This window comes from Esox lucius, chromosome 20 (genome assembly GCF_011004845.1).
Source record: "Esox lucius isolate fEsoLuc1 chromosome 20, fEsoLuc1.pri, whole genome shotgun sequence".
NCBI lineage: Eukaryota > Metazoa > Chordata > Actinopteri > Esociformes > Esocidae > Esox > Esox lucius.
In genome coordinates this window covers 9,074,892-9,097,222 of record NC_047588.1, presented here as the reverse complement: position 1 = coordinate 9,097,222, position 22,331 = coordinate 9,074,892, and the positions used below count along the sequence as shown (strand labels likewise).

Genomic DNA, 22,331 nt, shown 5'->3' with positions numbered 1-22,331 from the left:
CTTGGTCCATTCTTACAGGTGACCTCTTTTAATTTTTTAATTAAAAAAATTAAAAGAGTTGTTTTAATTTAGTTTGACATGATTTACTTAAAATAGTTTAGCATTTTTTGTAGAGAGTTGTATGTACTTGTTAGAAAAAATATGTGTAGCATTGACATTGTGTGTAAAATCAATGAGAAATAACTATTTTGAAAACAAAGAATTTTGCTGTACTTATTAGGTACGATAGATCAACTTGACCCCAGGTTCAATAAAACAGTAAATACGTCCTTGTGGATTTTGGTTAGTGCTTGGGGTATTTGTCTTGCTTGCCAAGGGTCAGTGGTGTTATGGTGTTAACTGCTGTAAACAGCATATCAGGACAGAATACCCACATTTAGAGTTTGCTTAAAGGACATGATTAAACACATACTGCAGAGGTGTATGAGCACCAGATTCACCCACTTAACCTTCCTAGTCCAAATGCTTCTGTTTTTCACTGACAAACCTACCACTGGTGTGTGTTGCTAAAGAAAGAAATTGACTCGTGACTGTTATTGAACTCCAGGCAGTGTTATGGTCAAATTATACGAAAAAACAGTGCCCTTTTGATCACATATGGGTTGGCATTAAAAAAACAAATTTCCTTACGTGGATTTTCAAGCTAAACGTGTAGTTGAACACAAAATTAAATTACGCATTAATAGTTCATTCTCAAAATTCAATTTAAAAGTGCCTTGGAGAATGACTCAGCACCCTCCCAAGTGTCCTACAGTCCCATAAATCATTTTAAAGGAGGTTCAGTGTCCTCACTCAGAGGGCTGAAAGCAGAGCTGATCATTGGTTTGACCCCTTTCTTTTCAAGCTTTTATAATTACTTGTAAACAAAAATGATCTTTCGCTGAGCAATTGTGTTGGTTTAACATCATGTTTACCATCATGTTTTCCATGTTTTTCTACGTAGCCTATGTATATTATATAATATATATGTAAATTACTTATTTTATACAGTTTGTTTTTAAGAATCTTAAGATGCGCACATTGTCAAGTGAAACGTGTTTGACGGGGAAAAACCAGGAAGGAAATTTGACCTGGAGTGCTTGCGCTGGCACTGATCAGCAGTCACACCCCCTTCTGCGCTGTGAAGGGAAGCCTATTGTAGGCAGTGCTTTAGCGTTAGTAGTAGGCAAGTGCGTCTGAAAAAAGTGTTTTGAGGGCACAGCGCATTGACACATTATCAACTTCGCAATTTGATGTGACATGAATACAAAGCGGACCTGATAAAAGGTTTGCTCGACGAGCTGATAAACGTTATTCCCGCACAATGTTCTGTTAACACAATGATTGCCACATCGTAGTCAAAGTTTAAGTGGCTCGTTCCTAGGAACCAACCTATTGAAAATCATTGATTGACAACAGTTACAGCAACGGATTCTCCGGCTGCTGTCACCCAGGTTAAAAGCTACGACTTGGACCCGCCGAAGGAGCGTGACAAAACCCCAGACTCACCAGAGGTAAGCCATAGGCTATAGCAATATTGTATCCCCACAAACTACTGTAGCTTATGAAATGTCGTCTACTGTATAGTGACGCTGGCTATAACACCAGATAGCAATGTAAGCTATTTATGTGGAGTTTCTTTGAAACACAGTTTGTATTCTGTACGATACATGTCACATTGCATGCTCGGCTTGTTGTCAACTGATTGAACAAAGCTGGAGCTTCTAAACCAAATAAACTTTGTTGATAGCCTACATAAAGGTTTTCGCATAGATTCATGTAAATTAATTGTAAAAAAACAACAACACTACAACCTCAAAACCCATAAAGCCTTTAAACAGTCATTGACATTTTAGTTTTTCATAATCAGTTAATGTAAAACAAAAATTTCTGTGATTATTTAATGAAAAATATACTTTTTATCTTTTCCTGGGCCTTTGACAATGGACATCTTCGGTTGCCATAGAAAATACATTTTAAGATATTCACAAGCACAGTGTTGATGGGCTGATAGGATGATCTAGAGTCCATCCCCTTATCTAGATTTTTTTTTTAAATGGTCTACTACAAACATGAAAGAAAGGAAAATGACCTTGCACCCCTATACAGTTGTGAGTTGGATTTCGCTTGAACTTTTACAATCATGTAAACATTGTGACGTCAAATAAAAGGCCAAAAGTTCATCTAACCGAAAAAGAAATATTCATAATTTTCACCATTTTACGTTTTAGTCCCTTACCTGACGCCCTTACCCGGAGTGACTTACAATACTGGGTAGATAGATTTCCTGCATGGTTTCGATTGGGTATCACATCCAAAACATCTGGCGTCACAAGTGCTATGCTCTACCAACTGAGCTACACGGGACCATTTTATATTTTTATTTTAACCTCATTGTGTTGAACTAGCTGAGAATATTGTGTTCTGTTATGCTTGGACTGCATCTTTTAAACTATATTTGTACTACATCCATGGCTCTATCAGTACATTTCTGTGGTATCTTTTTCCAGGCCTATACCTCAGCTTTTTACCTAAACAGCTTGACACTTTGTTATTGTTGCAACTAGTTTGAAGATCTATCCAGTTTCATATATGCCTAAGTTGCATGCTGCTAACCCTATTTATATTTGTTAGCTCACCCGCCATTTATAATAGCAAATTAATAATGAGCATTTAATGGAACATGTTTCATTTTGGCAACCGTTGCATAAATAATCTATACATTATAACTTAACGTGTTACAGCTGTAAGATTCTGGGTTATTGTTTTCTTCATGTAAATAACAATATCTATTCAAATGTACAGAGGTGATAAATAGGGTGTAACCTAATTCCAGAAGGTTCCTGCTACAGATCTTTATGGGAAGGTAGATATATTGTACTTTACTAAATTTTGTTTATTCACCAAGTGGAACTTGAGAGTAAATGCCTTGTGATCTCATACAGTATGTGTTTTTATAAAAAAGTTTTTAATCAGCTTACAGTTGATGCTATTTATGCATGGGGTGATGCCTTCACCTTTGTATGGTGTACGTAACAGGACACCCCTATCACTAGCACTGTATAAATCACTAAAGTGCACTCAATTATAAATCACAAAAATTAACTCAATTATTCAGTTCTGTTCTTTTAAAAGATTTGGATCTTTGGAATGACTAATTCATGTATAGTAATACTTTATGCTCACTTTTTAGTTCATGAAGGCACTGTGATAGTGCAGTTTGCTGTTTCCAGCACTGAACACATTAAAATAGTCATATTAATACATTTATTTTGTAAAAAAAAAAAAGATGTAAAAGCATCTCTGCTTAGACTGCTGCCCCCACGACCCGGCCCCGGATAAGCAGAAGATGATGGATGGAAATAATATGTATTGAAAATTAGGAATTAACATAAAGATCTGACTAACTGAATGCATGCCTTTGGTCAACACTGGTGTTGATATAGGCCTACAACACGCCTCTGGTCCACACTGTAGTGTTGATATAGGCCTACAACACGCCTCTGGTCCACACTGTAGTGTTGATATAGGCCTACAACACGCCTCTGGTCCACACTGTAGTGTTGGTATAGGCCTACATCATACATTTTCCATGGATGAAGTTTTACTTTCATTGTGTCACCGATATGCATAAATAAATATAGACATTTATGTATTGGAATATATTTAGTGATTATGTCCTGATGTTTCCTTGCAAATGTAAACTAGCTGAATTGCTCTGAAAACAATTTGAACTGTAACTGATCATTTTTAAACTGACAACTGTTCACACATTTGTAGTAAAATATTTGTAACTTCATATTTTTAATTCCAACTTCAGCATCTTAAATCTCTGTGACCTTCTGTTGCTCAATAGTGATTCACTGAAAGTGAATTAGTACCCAGTTTATTGCAAAATACACAACACTAGTTCCGTTTACACGGGATGCACAACATACGACAGTCGCAAAATATGGTTTATTGGACTTGATTTTTTTTTTTTTACCCTGTCAACTCGAGCAAGTGAATGTTTTTACCGCTTTGGTATGGCTGTAACTCAGCTATGTCTAGCAATTAAAGAAATCTACTGCATGAATATGTCAGTGAATGGGGAAGAAGGGGGAGACAAACAGGCCTTGAGCTCGCTCTGAGGCACCTTCAAAGTAACCTCCTCTGTGTATCGTCAGGATTAAAAACCACTGAAAGCTTAGCACCATCTGGGTGATGCTTGGTCGGCTGTAAACTGTTATCAGCACCTGAAAGACCAACACACATTTGTAGTGTGTGCTACAGTCAACCAAATAGACGGGCTGTCTCCTCTCAGACATCTGTACCCCCTCACAACAATTTCCAGATAATATGGCAGAGATAAAGATAGTTTGCAATGCTGTTTGTAATAGATGAAGAAGAGAAAATGTTGTGGGACCTGAAGAGCATGCTCCATTCAATAGTGGTTCATCAGGTTTTTGCGAGTGGTGAGCTTTTGCTGCAGGAAAATTACCATGATACAGTTGTCATAGTGGAAGGAAGGGAAGAAAGTAGCTTTTGTAAACATAATATATAAAACTTCTATAAAACATCTATCAAACCATATGAAGGAAAGCATCACAGTTTGTCTGGACCAGCAGCAGAGTTGTGGCTTGGCTGTCCGCGAAATGCTGTGATAAACACTGTGACAGTGATGAGCAAATGTTTTGTCCACTTTGGTGACCTAAGACGACATCAATGACTGCGTCTGTGCTGAATGTTGTCTCAGTGGGCCATATACTGTAGATGCCAAATGTGATTCCAGCTGCTTCCGAGATATTCAGGTCTTAATGACAGCGAAGTTGATGGAGCGGAGTGTGTCTGTTTATGCTGTTGCTGCTGTATCAAGTTGCCCAACCATTGTTTGCAGCCACTTTGGCGCTTAAAGGAAATCAACAGGTGACCGGGCTTAAGCAGCTGTCACTCTTTGCACCAGGGGACCTGTGAGTCTGAGCGTCACTAGAGGGTAAATGATAAGTGCATATGCTTGTCACAGCCTTTTTTAGATGATAAAATCCTAGTGATTAGGTGGGGGACCACACTCCATGGGGAGGATCAGACAGGCAGCTGCCTCTGGGAATCAGTGGAAAGTGGGTCATTGTGCGCTGACTAAAATGGACCATGATGCATTCCTCTTTACTTACACACCGCTTATTAAGTTCTAGTTAACTGTGTTCACGTAGTTTGGATTATACTCATCCTTGTTGTTGGACCTTTAAGATAAACCATTCACAACCAATTCGGGGGAGCTTATAAAGGTTGAAGACGTCATTTCCTTTTCACATTGCAGACACTTACGGCTACTCACAGTTAGTATCATGATAGATCTACATTTATGGTTTTCTGAGATCAGTGTGCTATACAGTTTTACCGGTAAGATTTCCCAGTCAGCTAAAAATAATGTTTTCTGCACATGTGACATTACTTAGCAAGTGGAGGAAATGCCAGTTTTTGCACATCTTTTGTTCAGTTTCAAATGCATCTGAGAACTCTCAGTAAGGTTTATTCTCAGCCGTATGAAACTGGCCTGGGAAACCCGACCAAAACAGATGTTTTTCGTGTTCTTATAATAACTCTCAATTCTTGGTATTACGGTGTATGCAGTTAACTTCTTATGACTATTTTTCAGAGAGTAGTTAGCAAAATGGCATAATATTCCTTTCATTCTATCATTAAGGTTTTGCTTTCCTTTATTTTTCCAAACATTCTGAAAGCCGTTCATGAAATGTGCACGGTAAGCAAAAATGTCTGTCTATCCCAGTGCCTCCAGGAAATTAGTCCTGGAAGGCTAAAACAACAAGCGATGAAGAAAGTCAGGGAGGGTGCGCCCTAGAGCTGCTGCTTGGATCTATTTCAGTTTTCCCCAACATAGTAGCAGGGATAAACGTATGTACCCAAAGACCACCATGCTGCTTGATTCCTGTTCACCATTTTTGAAGTCCTTCCAATGTTTAGTCTGCAATATCCTCCTCAAGACTCAGATGCTTCTCAAAATGAAATATTTATTTTTTGATCCCTCCTTCACTTAGACTGAAGATCATATGCCATGGAGTGGGTTCACTGAGAGCAGAACCTCACCTGTTGGATCATATTTATAATTCTCTGAATACACTGTAGCTGTAAATCCCCTCAAGGAATCATATTTTCAATCAACAGAGATAAAGAACATGGTAAGATGTTAGGCACTAATGCTACTCTAGAATGCTCATTCACTGGCCCGTGATTGTCCTTAACATTAGGCCAATTATCAATTAATCATTCACAAGTCAGTCAGTTTGCTGGTATGACACCATGATTGTTATTCTTTCAAATCCTTTATTTCAGAGATTTTCTTTCCCACACATTGTTGTAATTCCCATCTCTCTATTTACCAGTTGTTCAGTCTGTGAATCTAATAAAGCTATCCAGTTACCCTGACAGTAAAACAACTCCTTTGACCTGTAAACGTTGCCTCTCTTCTTCTACATTCTATGAGTGCAAACATGTTCCATGAAAGAAACCAACAGCCAACGTTTCTATCTACAGGGATATTCATCAGGTCTTAAACACGTTATAAACATCAGTTATGATTTTTATAATTGTTTTATACCATAGCACTTTCCGAATGTTCCATTAAGATCCTCTCACCTGTTGTCTTTGGTACTTTTCCATCGTAGCCCACCATTTCTAAAAGTTTACGAATGATGAAAAAGGGTCAGTTTTACTAATAAACATAGGTTTGAGGATTGAGGTTTCAGTGTGACTGTCTGTGCTTGGTAGATATCATAGAAAGTTATCTTAACAAAAATGTCTGATGGCTGTTTGGTAAGAGGGAAGATAGTAGAACAGATCCCACTCTTTACTCTTTTATCTTTACTGAAAGCTGTCAATGGTCAATTTTCAAGCAGCTGGCTAAGGATTTCTCCCTTGGAAGAACAAATATTTCTATCAATCAGTCTTAGACTAGACCAATAATTAGGGATAATGTGACAAGCTAGTGGCATGTGAGGTGATTGATTATTGGCCAACTGTTTCATACTGTTTTTTTTTCTCTCCAAATAGTTCTCTATCCATTTTCTATTCAAACTGTTTGAATGTACCATACATCCATTAGCATTTCTACAGTCTTAATTTTTTTTTTAGTTTAGAGTAGGCTGTTTCCATATTTTGGGTCAGTTGGGTCCATTCACTTGCACTGCTATTGCTCACGCAGAGAAATCGTCAGTGCGCTGCAACACCATATAAAAGCAGGAAATGCAGAAAGAAAAAACTATTGGAGAAGATGTCATGTGAGCTTCCTCATTGGGGCAAGAACATGTACAACGATTCATGCAAATGACTGACTACATGAAACTAGTTACGTATTGAAACTACAAATGGCAGTTTTTCAGTTATCGTTTCATTTAGATAGCTTTTTCCCCCTTCTTTTAAAGCTGCTTCACTACAAAGTTTTGTAGAGTATGAAAGGTTTTTCAAAGTATGTCGTTTCTTAAATGCCTTGTTGTCAGTGTTTTTTGTGTAACTACTCCTCATCTAAATCCCTGAGTCTCTGTAGTGACTGCAGGTAATCAATCAGTGGCCTCAATGCCTGGTTCTATTTTTCCACCTGAAATTTAGCTGAAACTGAGATTTGCCTTCTTTTACCCTTGGGCATTTGGTATTCATTTTGATCTTCATTTTCTCATATAGAATCGTTGCTCTTGTGAAGTCATATGCATTCAATTGTGAAATAAATATGATTTTTGTACTGTAGATCAAATGTATATTGTTTTATCATCAATAGCTTGTTATTAATTACGTGATCCACACCTTAGCAGAGTTGTACTTGAATAACACTGGAATGTTTCCTACAGTATGTGGGCGTATCCAAATGGCTGGTGAAATGTTGAATTTGCTTACTGATTTTCCTCTGATTGTCTGACAGGCTGAAGTCTCTAAGAGCTCCACAGTGATGTCCAAGGCAATGAAGTCAGCCTCCAGGTCCAGGTCCCGGTCCAGATCTTGCTCTGTCTCTCGCTCCAGAAGCAGCTCAAGATCCAGATCCAGGAAACATCGCTACAGGTACCTAACAATGCAATTTAGCGTGGCTCACTTACCTTACAGACAAGCTCAATTCCACCCATGGGAAGAATCTACGACATTGGCATTCAGAAGAGTAAACAAGCTTAAGGGTGGAGATGTCATCTGTTTGTGCTTGGTAATTCATAGTTCTTCTGTCTTTTTGGAAAACAACAAACACTTGCAAAGACTGACCAATCGAAACAGACTCATAACTAAAAGGCTTTTTACCAAACCAGGGAAGTTTTTTATTGTGATAATACAAGGCTTTAAATGAATAACAGTTATCTCTGACAAAAATCCTGTTTCATAAATCCTTTTACTGTTACACATTTTACCATAAATTGTACTAGCTCCATTCATGTACATCAGGATGTCCTCAGTTCACAGTATTACCGGTTGTGCGTTGTTCATTTTTATTACACACTCTGTGCTCTACAGCTCCGGAAAAAATGAAGAGACCACTGCACTTTTTTCTTTCCTTTTCAAAAATGTTGAGTAAGGAACAGAAAGCATTCAATTTGCAGTGGTCTCTTAATTTTAACCCTTCTATTCCTCACTCACCTTCCTTTTTTACTTTTTTGGAAAGGAAAGTAAAAGGTGCAGTGGTCTCTTAATGTTTTCGGGAGCTGTACACATTATGGTTCACTCAAAATAAAAGGGCAACAATATAAAGATAAATTAAAACCCAACTAAATGATTGGGTCCAATCAACATATTGGAGTTTGGCTTTTGTGGAATATTGTGTGAGTTTGCTTGGATGGGGTAACAGTGGTGCAGAAACTATGGTTTCCTGCCTCAAAACCCATGCATTTCCTGTGCTTTCTGGTAAGTTACAGCTCATTAACTGCAGAGCCACGGTGGCTTTATATTGGTTACAGGTCTTACCCAGGGTCTGCTGCACTTCATACAGAGGAAATTAATGTGTGTCACCATAATCACCTCAGTGACACGTGGAAGTTCAATCACGTCACCCACACTACATAGAACCTTGACTTACACCAGAAACATTTTGGAATGATTTGTAAATTGACTTTCCTTCGGTAGGTTACTGTACATGCAAAACTAAAGTTACACCGTACCTCAATGTAAATTCCTCTGTATTGACTTGCGTCAACTGTCAGAGTTGTTCATTTGTGGGCCTTTGATTGTGTTGCCATTGGACATGCATGCTGCTGGCAGAATGGTTCTGCAGAGCCTATTAAGTGGCACGCATGGTAGCTATTTTCCGGGGAGTGGCACTGCGTGGCTGGAGACTATTAAGTCAGTGCTGAGTTCAAAAAAGAGAACTGTATTTGAAAGCCAAAGCTGGCCCTAGAATGGCCTATCACTTTTTACAATGTGTGAAATGGAACCCTGCAAGACAACATGCGCACACACAGACACACTAGGCATATGATACACATCTTATCAAACTTAAGCATTCTATGAAATGTTCAGTCATGGGAAGTACAGCATTTACCCACAATTCTTTGTAGCTTCAAGTGAAATTATAAACCAATGTAAATATAGCCAATGTTGTAAAAAGTCTGTACAATGTATTTAATATTCAGACAATTTCTTATTCAAAACTATGAGTCCTTGTATGCAGTCTAACTGGCTAACTGAATCACTACTTTTAGCTGAGGTTTCTGGGCAGGCTGGCAAGCCAATGTAATTGGCAAGTTAAGAACCCTCCTTCTGCTTCGAGGGATTAGGGTAGACATTTTTCCCATATGGCCCATGTGACCGCCTCTTTCCACTAGTGCTCGGCATACAAGATTCAGAGAGTCTTGATCTCAATGTGAGTGTGCAATGCTGCTCGGCGCACAGCCTTCTTTGCTCACTCTTTATTCCAATGAAAAAACACACTGGGTGAGTAGTAGCACGTCTTGGCTTTGTTATGCACATTATAGGATACATGATTGGTTTTTATCAGAATTTCTGGTGGTTCTGTCAGTGTTTTTTCTTTATGGATTGTGTGCATTTAGTTTTCTCTTTGTTACATGTGCAAGTGATTGATCTTTACCTGCATATGGATATTGACTGGAGTGCAATCCTGTTGAGTAGTTTAACATTTTAAATATTTAACTATTTTTGTTCATGGGTTTTAATAGTTTAGTCGTTTTTAGTAGGTTTTGATTGTTGCCTCTTTCGGATATGTGACATGTTGTGTCAAAACGATGTCCTCGTTTGGGTGGTTTTCTATAACCGGGTGAAGATAGATCTACTGTTTGACTGAATCTGAACACTAATATTGCGATCAATTGTTTAGAATGTGGAGATACTTGTGGTTTTGGGCTGCCTCTGTTGTGCCTAAATGTCTATGGTGCATTGACGCCATCATGTGGACTGGGTAAATTTCACCATTCACCAGTCACAAGTCTGGTTCTCTACTGCACCATTGTGCACTCATGTGTTCCCAGTTCCCAGTTTCCAGCATTCAAATGTTTGCTACCTCCCTTAATATATTTGTCAGTGTCAATAACCTGCAAATGGGAATATGATATTGTCCAGAATTACAACAGCTTACTAGATCAGATTTTTTATTTTCTTCTTGTAAGCAGCAAGAACTTGATTATTTGTTGTCCAACACATTGTTCTTGGAAATGTGGACTTGAAAATAAATTATTTAGGCCTAATTATGGAAAGGGCTTGGAAGGAGCTCAATCATTATTTTTACATGCAAAACTCACTGATTAATTTCTCATGCACCAGGCGCTTTGTTCAACTAATGTGATTTATGCAACGTAAGGTGTAATCATTCATCCTCTGTCTCTTGTCTTTTTCTCTCCCTCCCCTTTCCAAAGTTCTAGGTCCCGCTCTCGCTCCAGATCCCGTTCTCCATCTCACAACAACCGAGAGCGGAACTACCCAAGGGAGTACCAGAATAATAACCGCGAGTTCCGGGGCTACCACCGAGGCTTCCGGAGGCCCTACTACTTCAGAGGCAGAGGACGGGGCTACTTCCCACGGGGGCGCTACCAGCGAGGTGGGGGAGGCGGCTACAACAACTACCGCCCAAATACCTGGCAGAACTACAGGCAACACCCCCAGCAGCAGCAACAGCAACAACAGCAGCAACAACAGCAGCACCACACCGACTGCCAGAGACGGGGACGATCCCGTACCCCGAAAAAGCGCTCGGGTAGCCCTCGTTCCCACAGTCACTCCAAATACTCTGATCGGTCTTCCTCGCCCCCATCACGACACTCCCGCCACTCTTCTTCTTCACGCTCCTCCTCTCCAAGACACAGGCAGAACTCTAGGGATGACAAGGAGGAGCTTTCCACGACCAAAGAGGTCCAGAAGGGGGGTGGAGTGGGGGAGCCCGTGGAGATCACAGTGTCTGATGGGGGCGCTGGGGGAGACAAGTCTAGGACAAACTGGCAGGGTGTGGCGGATCCCAATATAAGCACCAGTCCCAAGAGGTCAAGTCCTCAGGTGCGCTCGGCTGTTATCATTGGTCAGGGCACGTCAGCTACAACCCTGCCTAGCCCCTCCCCTACAAGCACTGATGCCATAGGCCCCGCTGCCAGTTGTGCACCTTCATGGCAGACACAGGCAGTAGGCAGCTCGCCTTCGACCAAAAGCCCTTCTCAGAAAAGCTCCACACCTGTTTTCTCTGGCTTTGGCTTTTTCTCAAAAGATGACAGCCTGGCAGGAGATAAAGCAGCTATCTCCTCAGCATTCAAAAAGTACGATGGATATTTTTCTTCTCTCTTTGCCTCTTATGGAATGTCTTAATAAGTAGAAGTTTAACACAGACCCTACTATGTGTTTTTGTCATTGTGTTTTTATATGTGTTTTTTGTCATTTTTGTCAGAAAGTATGCTCAGAGTTCAAATTCTTGTTGTTATGGTCAACAAATACCTTCTCGAAAGATGTCTGTGTCCCATATTTCAAAACCATTTAATTTAGTTAGTTTGGTACATAGTTGCTACATATTTACCAAATATAATTCCTGAATGCATTTGCATAAGAGTGCATAATTATTCCTCTGTGAGTCTTTTCATGATTCTTTCCCAATTCGTCATGTACCACATATAATTTGCCTCTGGTATTTTCTCTTGGCCCTAAGCACTGTGGGAAGTGGTGGTAGTCATAGCAATCTGAAACAGGAGTTTGTAAGTTGAGAAGGCATCTCAAACTCTTAGAAGACTTGGGATGAGTGTGTGTTTTCTTGGCAAGTCAACACTGCACTCACCACGACAAATATATGGCCTTAGCCCTTTGAAGAAGGGAGTGCTATTGCCGGATGTCAACATCTGTGTTTATACTGCATTACCTTAAATCATCCGCATTGAACGTTATTATCTGCTATACCATTGAGAAGCATCTATAGCTACTTTTTTCCATATACCTAAGGCATCCTAGGAATATGCTTTGCTGTTTGAGTAATAAAGTTAGAGGGAACATACCCGACCAGCCCATGATACATTTAAACACAATTATTTCTCTCTTTCCCTCTCACTCTCTCTGCCTAGGTTCTTGGAAGAGCACAATAATAAGAAAAGGCTGTCTGGTTGGGAGAATGGCAGAGACATGGAAACAAATGGTGGGGATGTTGAACGTGAAAAAGGGAATGGCATGAAGACCTCTGTTGGCATTTTTGACAGAGAGTCAGGCTATGGGACATCCAAAGGGCCTGAGCACAATGGCAAGGGGGAGAAAGGGAAGTCCAAGTACAGGGAGGACTTTGACGATGACGGAAATGTGTCGTTGAACAGTTTCTTAAAAGCCTCCCCTTTTCTTTCCTCCGATGGCGTGGAAGAGAATGAGGAGAAAAAACTTAAATCCCATGCCAAAGGTCTCTGCACAGAACGCGAAGACAGTGATTCCACCAAGCCCAAGAGGAAAGCCACGCTCTCAGCCCGTGAGCTGTTCGAGGAGCGCTTCGGCAAGTGGGAGGAACTGGCGTACCTGCAGGCTGTTGACAAAGACGATGATCTTGACGCTATGGCGGAAGAGATATACCGCAGCCGGAAGCAGGAGAAGGCGGCAGCCATTGCTGCAGCCCTGGCCAAGAGGGAGGCAATAGCGGGCATCCTCAGAGGCTTTTCTCCAGAGAATGTCAGGAGGAAGGAGAGAGCCACCTCCAGCCCATCCCACACACCCCCACCACGTAGGAACTCTGACCGAGAGTTGTTGTCTGTCATTGGGGAGGAGTCTCCCTCAAGGGCCTCTGGGAAAAGAGGATCTAAGTTCAGTGTCAAAATGGAATCCCTTAGAGATGACATGGCGAGGTAAGCTGTACGCACCCTTGTCATAATACATAAATTCACATACTCTGATGACATTTTGCCTTTGAGAAGTTTTCATTGTGCAGTTGCAAGAAGCCCGTTAATAATGATGCATACTCTTTGGCTCAGAACTGAACCATGGTTTATAGTCATAGTTCTAGGATCTCTGACATTCATCTAATTGAATTAGTGAGTCACTGATAAAATAACCCTCCATGATTCAGTCTTTTGCGTGTTGTTTATAGTAGTCTTGAGAGACATTCTCTTTGTTCTCTGTTTATCCTTGTCTGAAACAAAAAGGGTAAAGGTATAAATGTTATTGTTTTATCTTTTCCCCAGCTCCTCTGATTTCATGGCTGGTGAGCGAAGGTTATCGCGAGATCTTGTGCATCTTACTAAAAAGGAGAAGGAGTTTCGTTCTATCTTCCAACATATTCAGGCCACACAGTTACCAAGGAGTCCCTCAGAGCTGTTTGCACAGCACATTGTCACCATCGTCCATCACATAAAAGGTGACTTACTTTTTGCCTATGACCTTTCACAACCTACAAATCTCTGTACAAGTTAACGTAACGTGCAAGTTCTGTTGTTATTACGATATAAAAGGTTTATATTATCTGTAAATATAATTGTAAGTCACGCTGAAAAGGTTTGCCAAGTGCTTAGGAAATAACATGGCCAGTCTTTAGCAATTCATTGCAAACACTATCGTGGAGTACCATAGGTTTAGAAGGAGTTTTCTCCAAAAATATTTTCTGACAAAAATGTCATTGTAATTACGCGTTTTATGATTATAACAGCAAATGATTGAAAAGTAATAAACAAAAGGTGCATTGGTACCAAATGTATATTTATATATGTAATGTAATCCTTTTTCTGGTTCCTGTTCATTACAGCACAGCACTTTCCATCCAATGGAATCACTCTAAATGAGCGATTCACCTTGTACCAAAGAAGAGCTGCAGAAAAGGAAACGATGAAGCCAAGAAAGAGCCCAGAGATCCACAGGTACAGAAGCCTTCTGAGTGACCCTCTCACCTTTAGTGTGCTGTGGCATCACTTCTCATTTTATCAAAGCTTGCACAGGTATCTTTCTTACCTTTTGTCAATCAACAGATGTGGTGGTATCCTGTCATATACTGTATGATCAGGTGTATACATTTTCTGTAGACCAGTATTTTCAGTTCTCCTCAGACCAGCACAGGGCTGAAACTGAGATTCCTTCATTGCAGTTAAAATACTTAGACCTGATCAGATCACCACTGTCTTGAAACTTCCTGTGGGCTGTGGCAAAGTAAGACCTTGTTCTTTCTCTCTTTCAGGAGAATTGATGTTTCTCCCAGTGCTTTTAAGAAACACTCTCACCTGTTTGAGGGGATGAAAGGTTCCGGGGATAGCAGTTACAAGGTGACCGAAAATTTTGAAATATGAAGTATTTTGGAAAACAGACAAAACTACAGAGAGTGAGTGAGCCAGCCACCTTTAGACTGCATTCTCCCTCTAAGCCTGTGTTTTCCTTTGAAGGGAGATGCATAAAGTCTAAAAGCAAAACAAGTGCAACATGAGGCACATTCAGTTTGTTGTGTGTTATATACTCCTGCTCCACGTATGATGATTTGGTTATACTGTGGGTACAAGCCTGCCTGAGTCGAAAAAACGTGAAGGGTCAGAAATGGAAACGACCAATTGCTCCTGTGTCCAAGCCATTCAAAGGACTCTAAACAAATGTCATAGTAAGTATTCTTCTTCAACGAATGAGGGAAAATATAGTCAAAACCAGAACCTGATATACACTGGGGAGAACAAGTATTTGATACACGGCTGATTTTGCAGGTTTTCCTACTTACAAAGCATGTAGAAGTCTGTAATTTTTGACGGAATCAAAAAATCCAGAAAATCACATTGTATGATTTTTAAGTAATTAATTTGCATTTTATTGGATGACATAAGTATTTGATACATCAGAAAAGCAGAACTTAATATTTGGTACAGAAACCTTTGTTTGCAATTACAGATATCATATGTTTCCTGTAGTTCTTGACCAGGTGTGCACACACTGCAGCAGGGATTTTGGCCCACTCCTCCATACCTTCTCCAGATCCTTCAGATTTCGGGGCTGTCGCTGGGCAATACGGACTTTCAGCTCCCTCCAAAGATTTTCTATTGGGTTCAGGTCTGGAGACTGGCTAGGCCACTCCAGGACCTTGAGATGCTTCTTATGGAGCCACTCCTTAGTTGTCCTGGCTGTGTGTTTCGGTCGTTGTCATGCTGGAAGACCCAGCCACGACCCATCTTCAATGCTCTTACTGAGGGGAGGGTTGTTGGCCAAGATCTCGCAATACATGGCCCCATCCATCCTCTCCTCAATACGGTGCAGTCGTCCTGTCCCCTTTGCAGAAAAGCATCCCCAAAGAATGATGTTTCCACCTCCATGCTTCACGGTTGGGATGGTGTTCTTGGGGTTGTACTTATCCTTTTTCTTCCTTCAAACACGGTGAGTGGAGTTTAGAGCAAAAAGCTCTATTTTTGTCTCATCAGACCACATGACCTTCTCCCATTCCTCCTCTGGATCATTGGCTAACTTCAGATGGGCCTGGACATGCGCTGGCTTGAGCAGGGGGACCTTGTGTGCGCTGCAGGATTTTAATCCATGACGGTGTAATGTGTTACTAATCGTTTTCTTTGAGACTGTGGTCCCAGCTCTCTTCAGGTCATTGACCAGGTCCTGCTGTTTAGTTCTGGGCTGATCCCTCACCTTCCTCATGATCATTGATGCCCCACGAGGTGAGATCTTGCATGGAGCCCCAGACCAAGGGAGATTGACCGTCATCTTGAACTTCTTCCATTTTATAATAATTGCGCCAACAGTTGTTGCCTTCTCCCCAAGCTGCTGGCCTATTGTCCTGGAGCCCATCCCAGCCTTGTGTAGGTCTACAATTTTATCCCTGATGTCCTTACACAGTTCTCTGTTCTTGGCCATTGTGGAGAGGTGGGAGTCTGTTTGATTGAGTGTGTGGACAGGTGACTTTTATACAGGTAACGAGTTCAAACAGGTGCAGTTAATACAGGGAATGAGTGGAGAACCGGAGGGCTTCTTAAAGAAAAACTAACGGGTTTGTGAGAGCCGGAGTTCTTACTGGTTGGTAGGTGATCAAAAACGTATTTCATGCAATAAAATGCAAATTAATTGTTTAAAAATGTTACAATGTGATTTTCTGGATTTATGATTTATGATTTTAGATTCCATCTCTCACAGTATAATTATACCTATGATAAAAAATACAGACCTCTACATGCTTTGTAAGCAGGAAAACCTGCAAAATTGGCAGTGCATCAAATACTTTTTCTCCCCACTGTATAAAAAAGAAATCATTATATATACAGTACATTGCATTGCGTAAGGATTCAGTCACCTGACCAATTCTCTAATTTTACTGAATTACATACCGTAAATTCCATTCTGTATGATATTCTATTTTAATACCATCAAAATCAATTAATCTAAGATGACATTAGTTTTATGTTGGGAAATATCTTTAAAAAATAATATGTTGCTTGCATAAATATTCAACCCCTGTGCTGTGGAAGCTTACCGTTTACACATGAAAGAAATAGCCCTAAAGAGCAAAAGGGTACAAAATAATATCTCAGTTTTTGGATATCCCAGTAATTAACGTTGGATCAAGGAGAGGAAGCTGCAGCCACAGAAAGGCCAAGAGTCACTTTGAAGGGGCTGCAGATTTCAGTGGCTGGGCGTGGAGTTATGATGAGACCAGTCATCCATATCAAGAGCTCTTCAATAAACTGGCCTGAATTTGAAGGTGGCTGAATAGAAGTCATTACTCAAAAGGTACCTACTAAGAGCATAAGAATGACCCAGATGAGATGTGGGAAAAGTTTGGTGAGATGAGACCACAATAGAGCTTTTTGGACAAAACAAAGCCCACCTTACACTGCCCATGCCTTCACGAACAACAACACTTTCCCATCAGCAGGGCACTGGGTATCTTGGTAGCATTGAAGGAAGGATGGATGGATGGATGGAGCAAAATACAGGGAAATATAAGAAAAACTGCATCAGTATGAAACCTGGGAGGAAATTTACTTTTCAGGCCAAAGCGAATTAAGAGTCTTAAGTCTTAAGAACCAAAAGCTGAATGTCCTACAGAGGCCCAGTCAAATTCCTGATCTCAATCCCATTGAGAATCTGTGTAAATATTTCAAAATTGTTATCCAACCTGAAGCAAATCTGTTAAGGAGAATGGGCCAAAATCTACATGCATAGCTGGTACTTATCAAAAGACTTAAAGCTTTTATTGCAGCATAATGTGGCTCTACCAAATATTAATGTTTGAGGGTTGAATACTAATTCTTACATTTTTTATTTATTTTATTAGAAATATTTCCCAACGTTAAACAAATATCATCTTACCATAACTGTTTTTGAGTGTCAATGTTTTAAAATAAAATATTAAACAGAACGAAATTACAGTGTACCATTTGTAATTCAATAAAACTATATAATTAGAGGTTTGAATACCTTTGCAAGGCACTGTATATCGATCTGACTGAGACCATTTCTTCATACTTCTCCGTGATTTGTTGCAAACGAGTGAATCTCTTCAAAGCTCAAAGAATGTAGGGAACTCAAAAAGTGTGAGCGTGAATAAATGCATAGTTGTTATATTCAGTAGTTTGAAACCTCAATAAGTCTGTTAGTGTTTCAGAGGTCTAAAAAAAAACATTTGCACATCAGGAAAAGTCGTTCAAGAATGGTACTTTTTCACTCGGTCAAACTTACCATAGCAGCTGTTACACGGGGAGTTCCCGGAGTTAGTCGGAAAATTGGTCTTTCAACAGTTCTCCCGTTCCCTCGCATGCAGTGTAAAAACAAGACTGAGTGCAGACTTCTAGAGCCTCTCTCCATGTTAACCCATAGCATGGCCGCGTCCTTGTGTTCTATCTCATCTTACCTGTACAGGATGAAGGGAAAAAAATGAAGGGCGACTCAATGGACCTTCGTCTGGATATTGAGCGCCGTAAAAAATATTCTACCCGAGAGAGTGATTATAAATTGGATAGGGGGAGAGATTCAGGAGAATCCCAAGAGTCAAGCAGGGAGAGGTCTGCTGAGAAGTCATCCAAGCACCACAAGAAATCCAAGTATGTTCAACTAACTCACACTCTAAAGTTCTAAGCATCCCAAGGACTTTACTATATTACCACATTTACTTCAGTACATTGCTAGATTTACTGTATATTACTATATTCTATTTACTACATCTACTGTACTTTGCTTCATTTACTTTACAGAAAATATTTAACATAATACAAAATTAGCTAGGGACTTATACAACAAGCATTGGAGCCAAACGTCAAGGAGTTGTCATATAATGGGGTTTCTCTACCTCCTCTTAAGGAAAAACAAGAAGAAACGCTCTCGCTCTCACTCCTCCTCTTCCTCTTCATCTGCCGAATCTCACAAGGGAGGAGACTACCCCCATAAGGAGCTTGAGTCTAAAGAGGAAGGCTTTAACAAGGCCAGACTGGGCCCCAGGGGGGACTGTGGGGGTCCCATGGACAGGGGACGAGGACGCGGAGGCTTTGTGAGTTTACTTATGGACATGCAGATGTATCCCTTCTGAGAAAATAATGGTTTTGATTAAGAATAGAGTCACCAAGACAACCAGGCAAAACAACTGCAATGACCCTGAAAACAAAACATTTTAAAGACAAAGGATCTGCTTCTCATTTGAATTTCATGGATTTCATGGATGGTTATTGAATATGTAAAATTATCTTCTTGTATTAATGAACTGGATTGTCTGTCTCTGATTCATTTTTCAGCAGTTTAAAATAAGAGGAAGGGGCTGGAATAGCAATGGCAATTCTCCGAGCATGGGCCAGCCAGTCCACCTAAAGAATGAGGACTGGGACCCAGAATACACCCCCAAGAGCCGAAAATACTACTTGGTAGGTTTGTACCCCATAACATTTTTAACTATCTATTTATCTTCTTTTCTATATTTCATCTTCTTACCTCAAATTACTTCTCTTAGATTCCTTCCTAAAAATCAGTGAATTCATTAAAACCACAACTCCTTTGAATATGTCACCAATGTTACTTATTTCTTTAAAGATATTGACACCCTTCTCTCTTTTCCTGTGTTCTTTCTTTCAGCATGATGACAGAGAGGGCGAGAGGAAATGGGTGGACAACCGAGGGCGTGGACGGGGGACTTTAATGCGTGGCAGCAGGGGCCGTTTCATTGTCCGGAAGCCCATTGTTGGCCCACCCAACAACAACAGCAGCCCAAAATGGACCCACGACAAGTTCCAGGTCAATGGGGGGGGAGAAGAGCAAGAGCCCCAGGATGAGGGCACAGAGCAGGACCACAAAGACCAGGAAAAGTCTGAAGACATAGAGAACACTGAGCAGTAAGAGGTAAACATTGTACCAGCGCAGTGAAAACATTCTACTGACTCATGTCACCAGGGTTGTGTTCAATAAATTTAAGAAAACAGACTGAAACAGGTGAGGGACTAAGTGGACTTGTCCAATAAGAGATGTCCCCTGCCCTAAGCCTTAATCCATCACAATGTTTGGACACGGGAGAGCAATGCCCAGATACACACATGGACAATGCACTATGAGTTAGGAAATAATCAGATGCATGAAATGGCGAATGTCGCTGTATGGTTTTATTTCTAGAAACTATTTTGACACAATGTATTCACACAACATTGTTATCTTCTTGTCAGGGTATAGCTAACTTTTGTTGTGTCGGCTTATGTTAGTAGAATCACTGTTAGATAGTGAATTGCTTTGTTGGAATAGGAATTCTACATAACCAACCACTGCGCTTGATAATTCAGCACAATGAACAGTGCGTTGGGGGCATTATGCCTCTGTGTACTGTACTGTTGCAAAATTGCATAACACTTCATCTTTTTTTCTCTTGATCTAATGCGTGCAAGTAACCCTTTTTGCGTAGCATGACAGGAGGATGTGCCTTACACTTCTAAGAACATGTCAGTCACATACATTTTATAAATTGTAATGTTTAATTAGGCAAATGGATGAGTACTATACTAGAAGATATTTCTTTTTATATCAATTATACAGTGATAAATCGTAAATAGTTTACTTCTAGTTTTGCACTCAGCTGGTGAAAATGCAGTTGCTGTTGTCATAGCATAACCTACTGTAAGTAGTTGATTTCCACTGTGTAACATGCACATTTGTTGCATGTTTTTGGATTGAAGCAGGCCAAAGTTCAGCTAGATGAAATCAAAGTCCCTCTCCAACTGACAACTGTGTCTGTTTATAATGGTCTATGTAGACACCCCATCTCCCAGACAGTCTTTTATCTCCCCCAGACATGTCTAAGACATCACTGAGTGTTTCTTTTTTTATACAATGGCAAGAAATGTTTTTTTCCCTGAGCCTTCTTTGGCCTGTTGAAATATTTGTTTTTATTGATTTGAAAATATTGGTGTACTGGATTGGCTGATAATGAGGGTTTAGATTTCACTTCTTCACACAGTCATTGGTCTATCATACTCAAAACAGCATATATTGGCCATAAGTACCATCCCATTATCATGGTTTTCATTGAGTACCAGCCTCGTTAGCTTCCATTCCTACTCTCTGTACTCAGTGTCATGTGCAAAGTCTGTTCTCTCTGCCGCCTCAAAATCCAAAACATTCTATTGTTATGAGCTTGAGGAGACCAGTATTAGTCACTTATTCAATAACCTTAGCATCTATACTTCAATCTATACTTCAATCTATACTTCAACCACAAAATGTATTGGCTTGGATTTTAAACCTCTGACTACAACAGCTTGCCTAGCTAACAGCTATGCATTTATATACACTCACCTAAAGGATTATTAGGAACACCTGTTAAATTTCTCATTAATGCAATTATCTAATCAACCAATCACATGGCACTTGCTTCAATGCATTTAGGGGTGTGGTCCTGGTCAAGACAATCTCCTGAACTCCAAACTGAATGTCAGAATGGGAAAGGAAGGTGATTTAAGCAATTTTGAGCGTGGCATGGTTGTTGGTGCTAGACGGGCCAGTCTGAGTATTCTGCTCAGTTACTGTCATGAACAACCATTTCTAGGGTTTACAAAGAATGGTGTGAAAAGGGAAAAACATCCAGTATGCGGCAGTCCTGTGGGCGAAAATGCCTTGTTGATGCTAGAGGTCAGAGGAGAATGGGCCGACTGATTCAAGCTGATAGAAGAGCAACTTTGACTGAAATAACCACTCGTTACAACCGAGGTATGCAGCAAAGCATTTGTGAAGCCACAACATGCACAACCTTGAGGCGGATGGGCTACAACAGCAGAAGACCCCACCAGGTACCACTCATCTCCACTACAAATATGAAAAAGAGGCTACAATTTGCACAAGCTCACCAAAATTGGACAGTTGAAGACTGGAAGAATGTTGCCTGGTCTGATGAGTCTCGATTTCTGTTGAGACATTCAGATGGTAGAGTCAGAATTTGGCATAAACAGAATGAGAACATGGATCCATCATGCCTTGTTACCACTGTGCAGGCTGGTGGTGTAATGGTGTGGGAGATGTTTTCTTGGCACACTTTAGGCCCCTTAGTGCCAATTGGGCATTGTTTAAATGCCACGGCCTACCTGAGCGTTGTTTCTGACCATGTCCATCCCTTTATGACCACCATGTACCCATCCTCTGATGGCTACTTCCAGCAGGATAATGCACCATGTAACAAAGCTCGAATAATTTCAAATTGGTTTCTTGAACATGACAATGAGTTCATTGTACTGAAATGGCCCCCACAGTCACCAGATCTCAACCCAATAGAGCATCTTTGGGATGTGGTGGAACGGGAGCTTCGTGCCCTGGATGTGCATCCCACAAATCTCCATCAACTGCAAGATGCTATCCTATCAATATGGGCCAACATTTCTAAAGAATGCTTTCAGCACCTTGTTGAATCAATGCCACGTAGAATTAAGGCAGTTCTGAAGGCGGAAAGGGGTCATACACAGTATTAGTATGGTGTTCCTAATAATCCTTTAGGTGAGTGTAATTAT

General features: G+C 40.4%; 1 protein-coding gene across 4 annotated transcripts; it reads left to right on the top strand.

Moving 5' to 3' along the window:
* The first annotated feature begins 1,115 nt into the window (after positions 1–1,115).
* On the top strand, positions 1,116–21,190 carry thrap3a (thyroid hormone receptor associated protein 3a). 4 transcript variants are annotated; one of them, XM_010899135.4, is made up of 11 exons: positions 1,116–1,493; positions 7,889–8,025; positions 10,812–11,699; positions 12,489–13,247; positions 13,584–13,756; positions 14,141–14,252; positions 14,567–14,651; positions 18,226–18,407; positions 18,664–18,850; positions 19,092–19,221; positions 19,426–19,517. In XM_010899135.4, the coding sequence occupies exons 2-11, from the start codon at positions 7,916–7,918 to the stop codon at positions 19,428–19,430; spliced, it is 2,631 nt and encodes an 876-aa protein (XP_010897437.1). In that variant the 5' UTR covers positions 1,116–1,493; positions 7,889–7,915; the 3' UTR covers positions 19,431–19,517. The 4 variants fall into 4 exon arrangements, with proteins under 4 accessions (XP_010897437.1, XP_010897435.1, XP_010897434.1 ...); XM_010899133.3 differs by having other exon boundaries at positions 1,117–1,493; positions 19,095–19,217; positions 19,426–21,190; XM_010899132.4 differs by having other exon boundaries at positions 1,119–1,493; positions 19,092–19,217; positions 19,426–21,190.
* Positions 21,191–22,331: the final 1,141 nt, after the last annotated feature.

Bases quoted from the DNA above. Each gene is read 5' to 3' on its own strand.
- thrap3a (XM_010899132.4), top strand. From the start codon at position 7,916: ATGTCCAAGGCAATGAAGTCAGCCTCCAGGTCCAGGTCCCGGTCCAGA. The intron at 8,026-10,811 runs GTACCTAACAAT...CCCTTTCCAAAG, and splicing joins TCCAGGAAACATCGCTACAG to TTCTAGGTCCCGCTCTCGCT. The intron at 13,757-14,140 runs GTGACTTACTTT...TGTTCATTACAG, and splicing joins CATCGTCCATCACATAAAAG to CACAGCACTTTCCATCCAAT.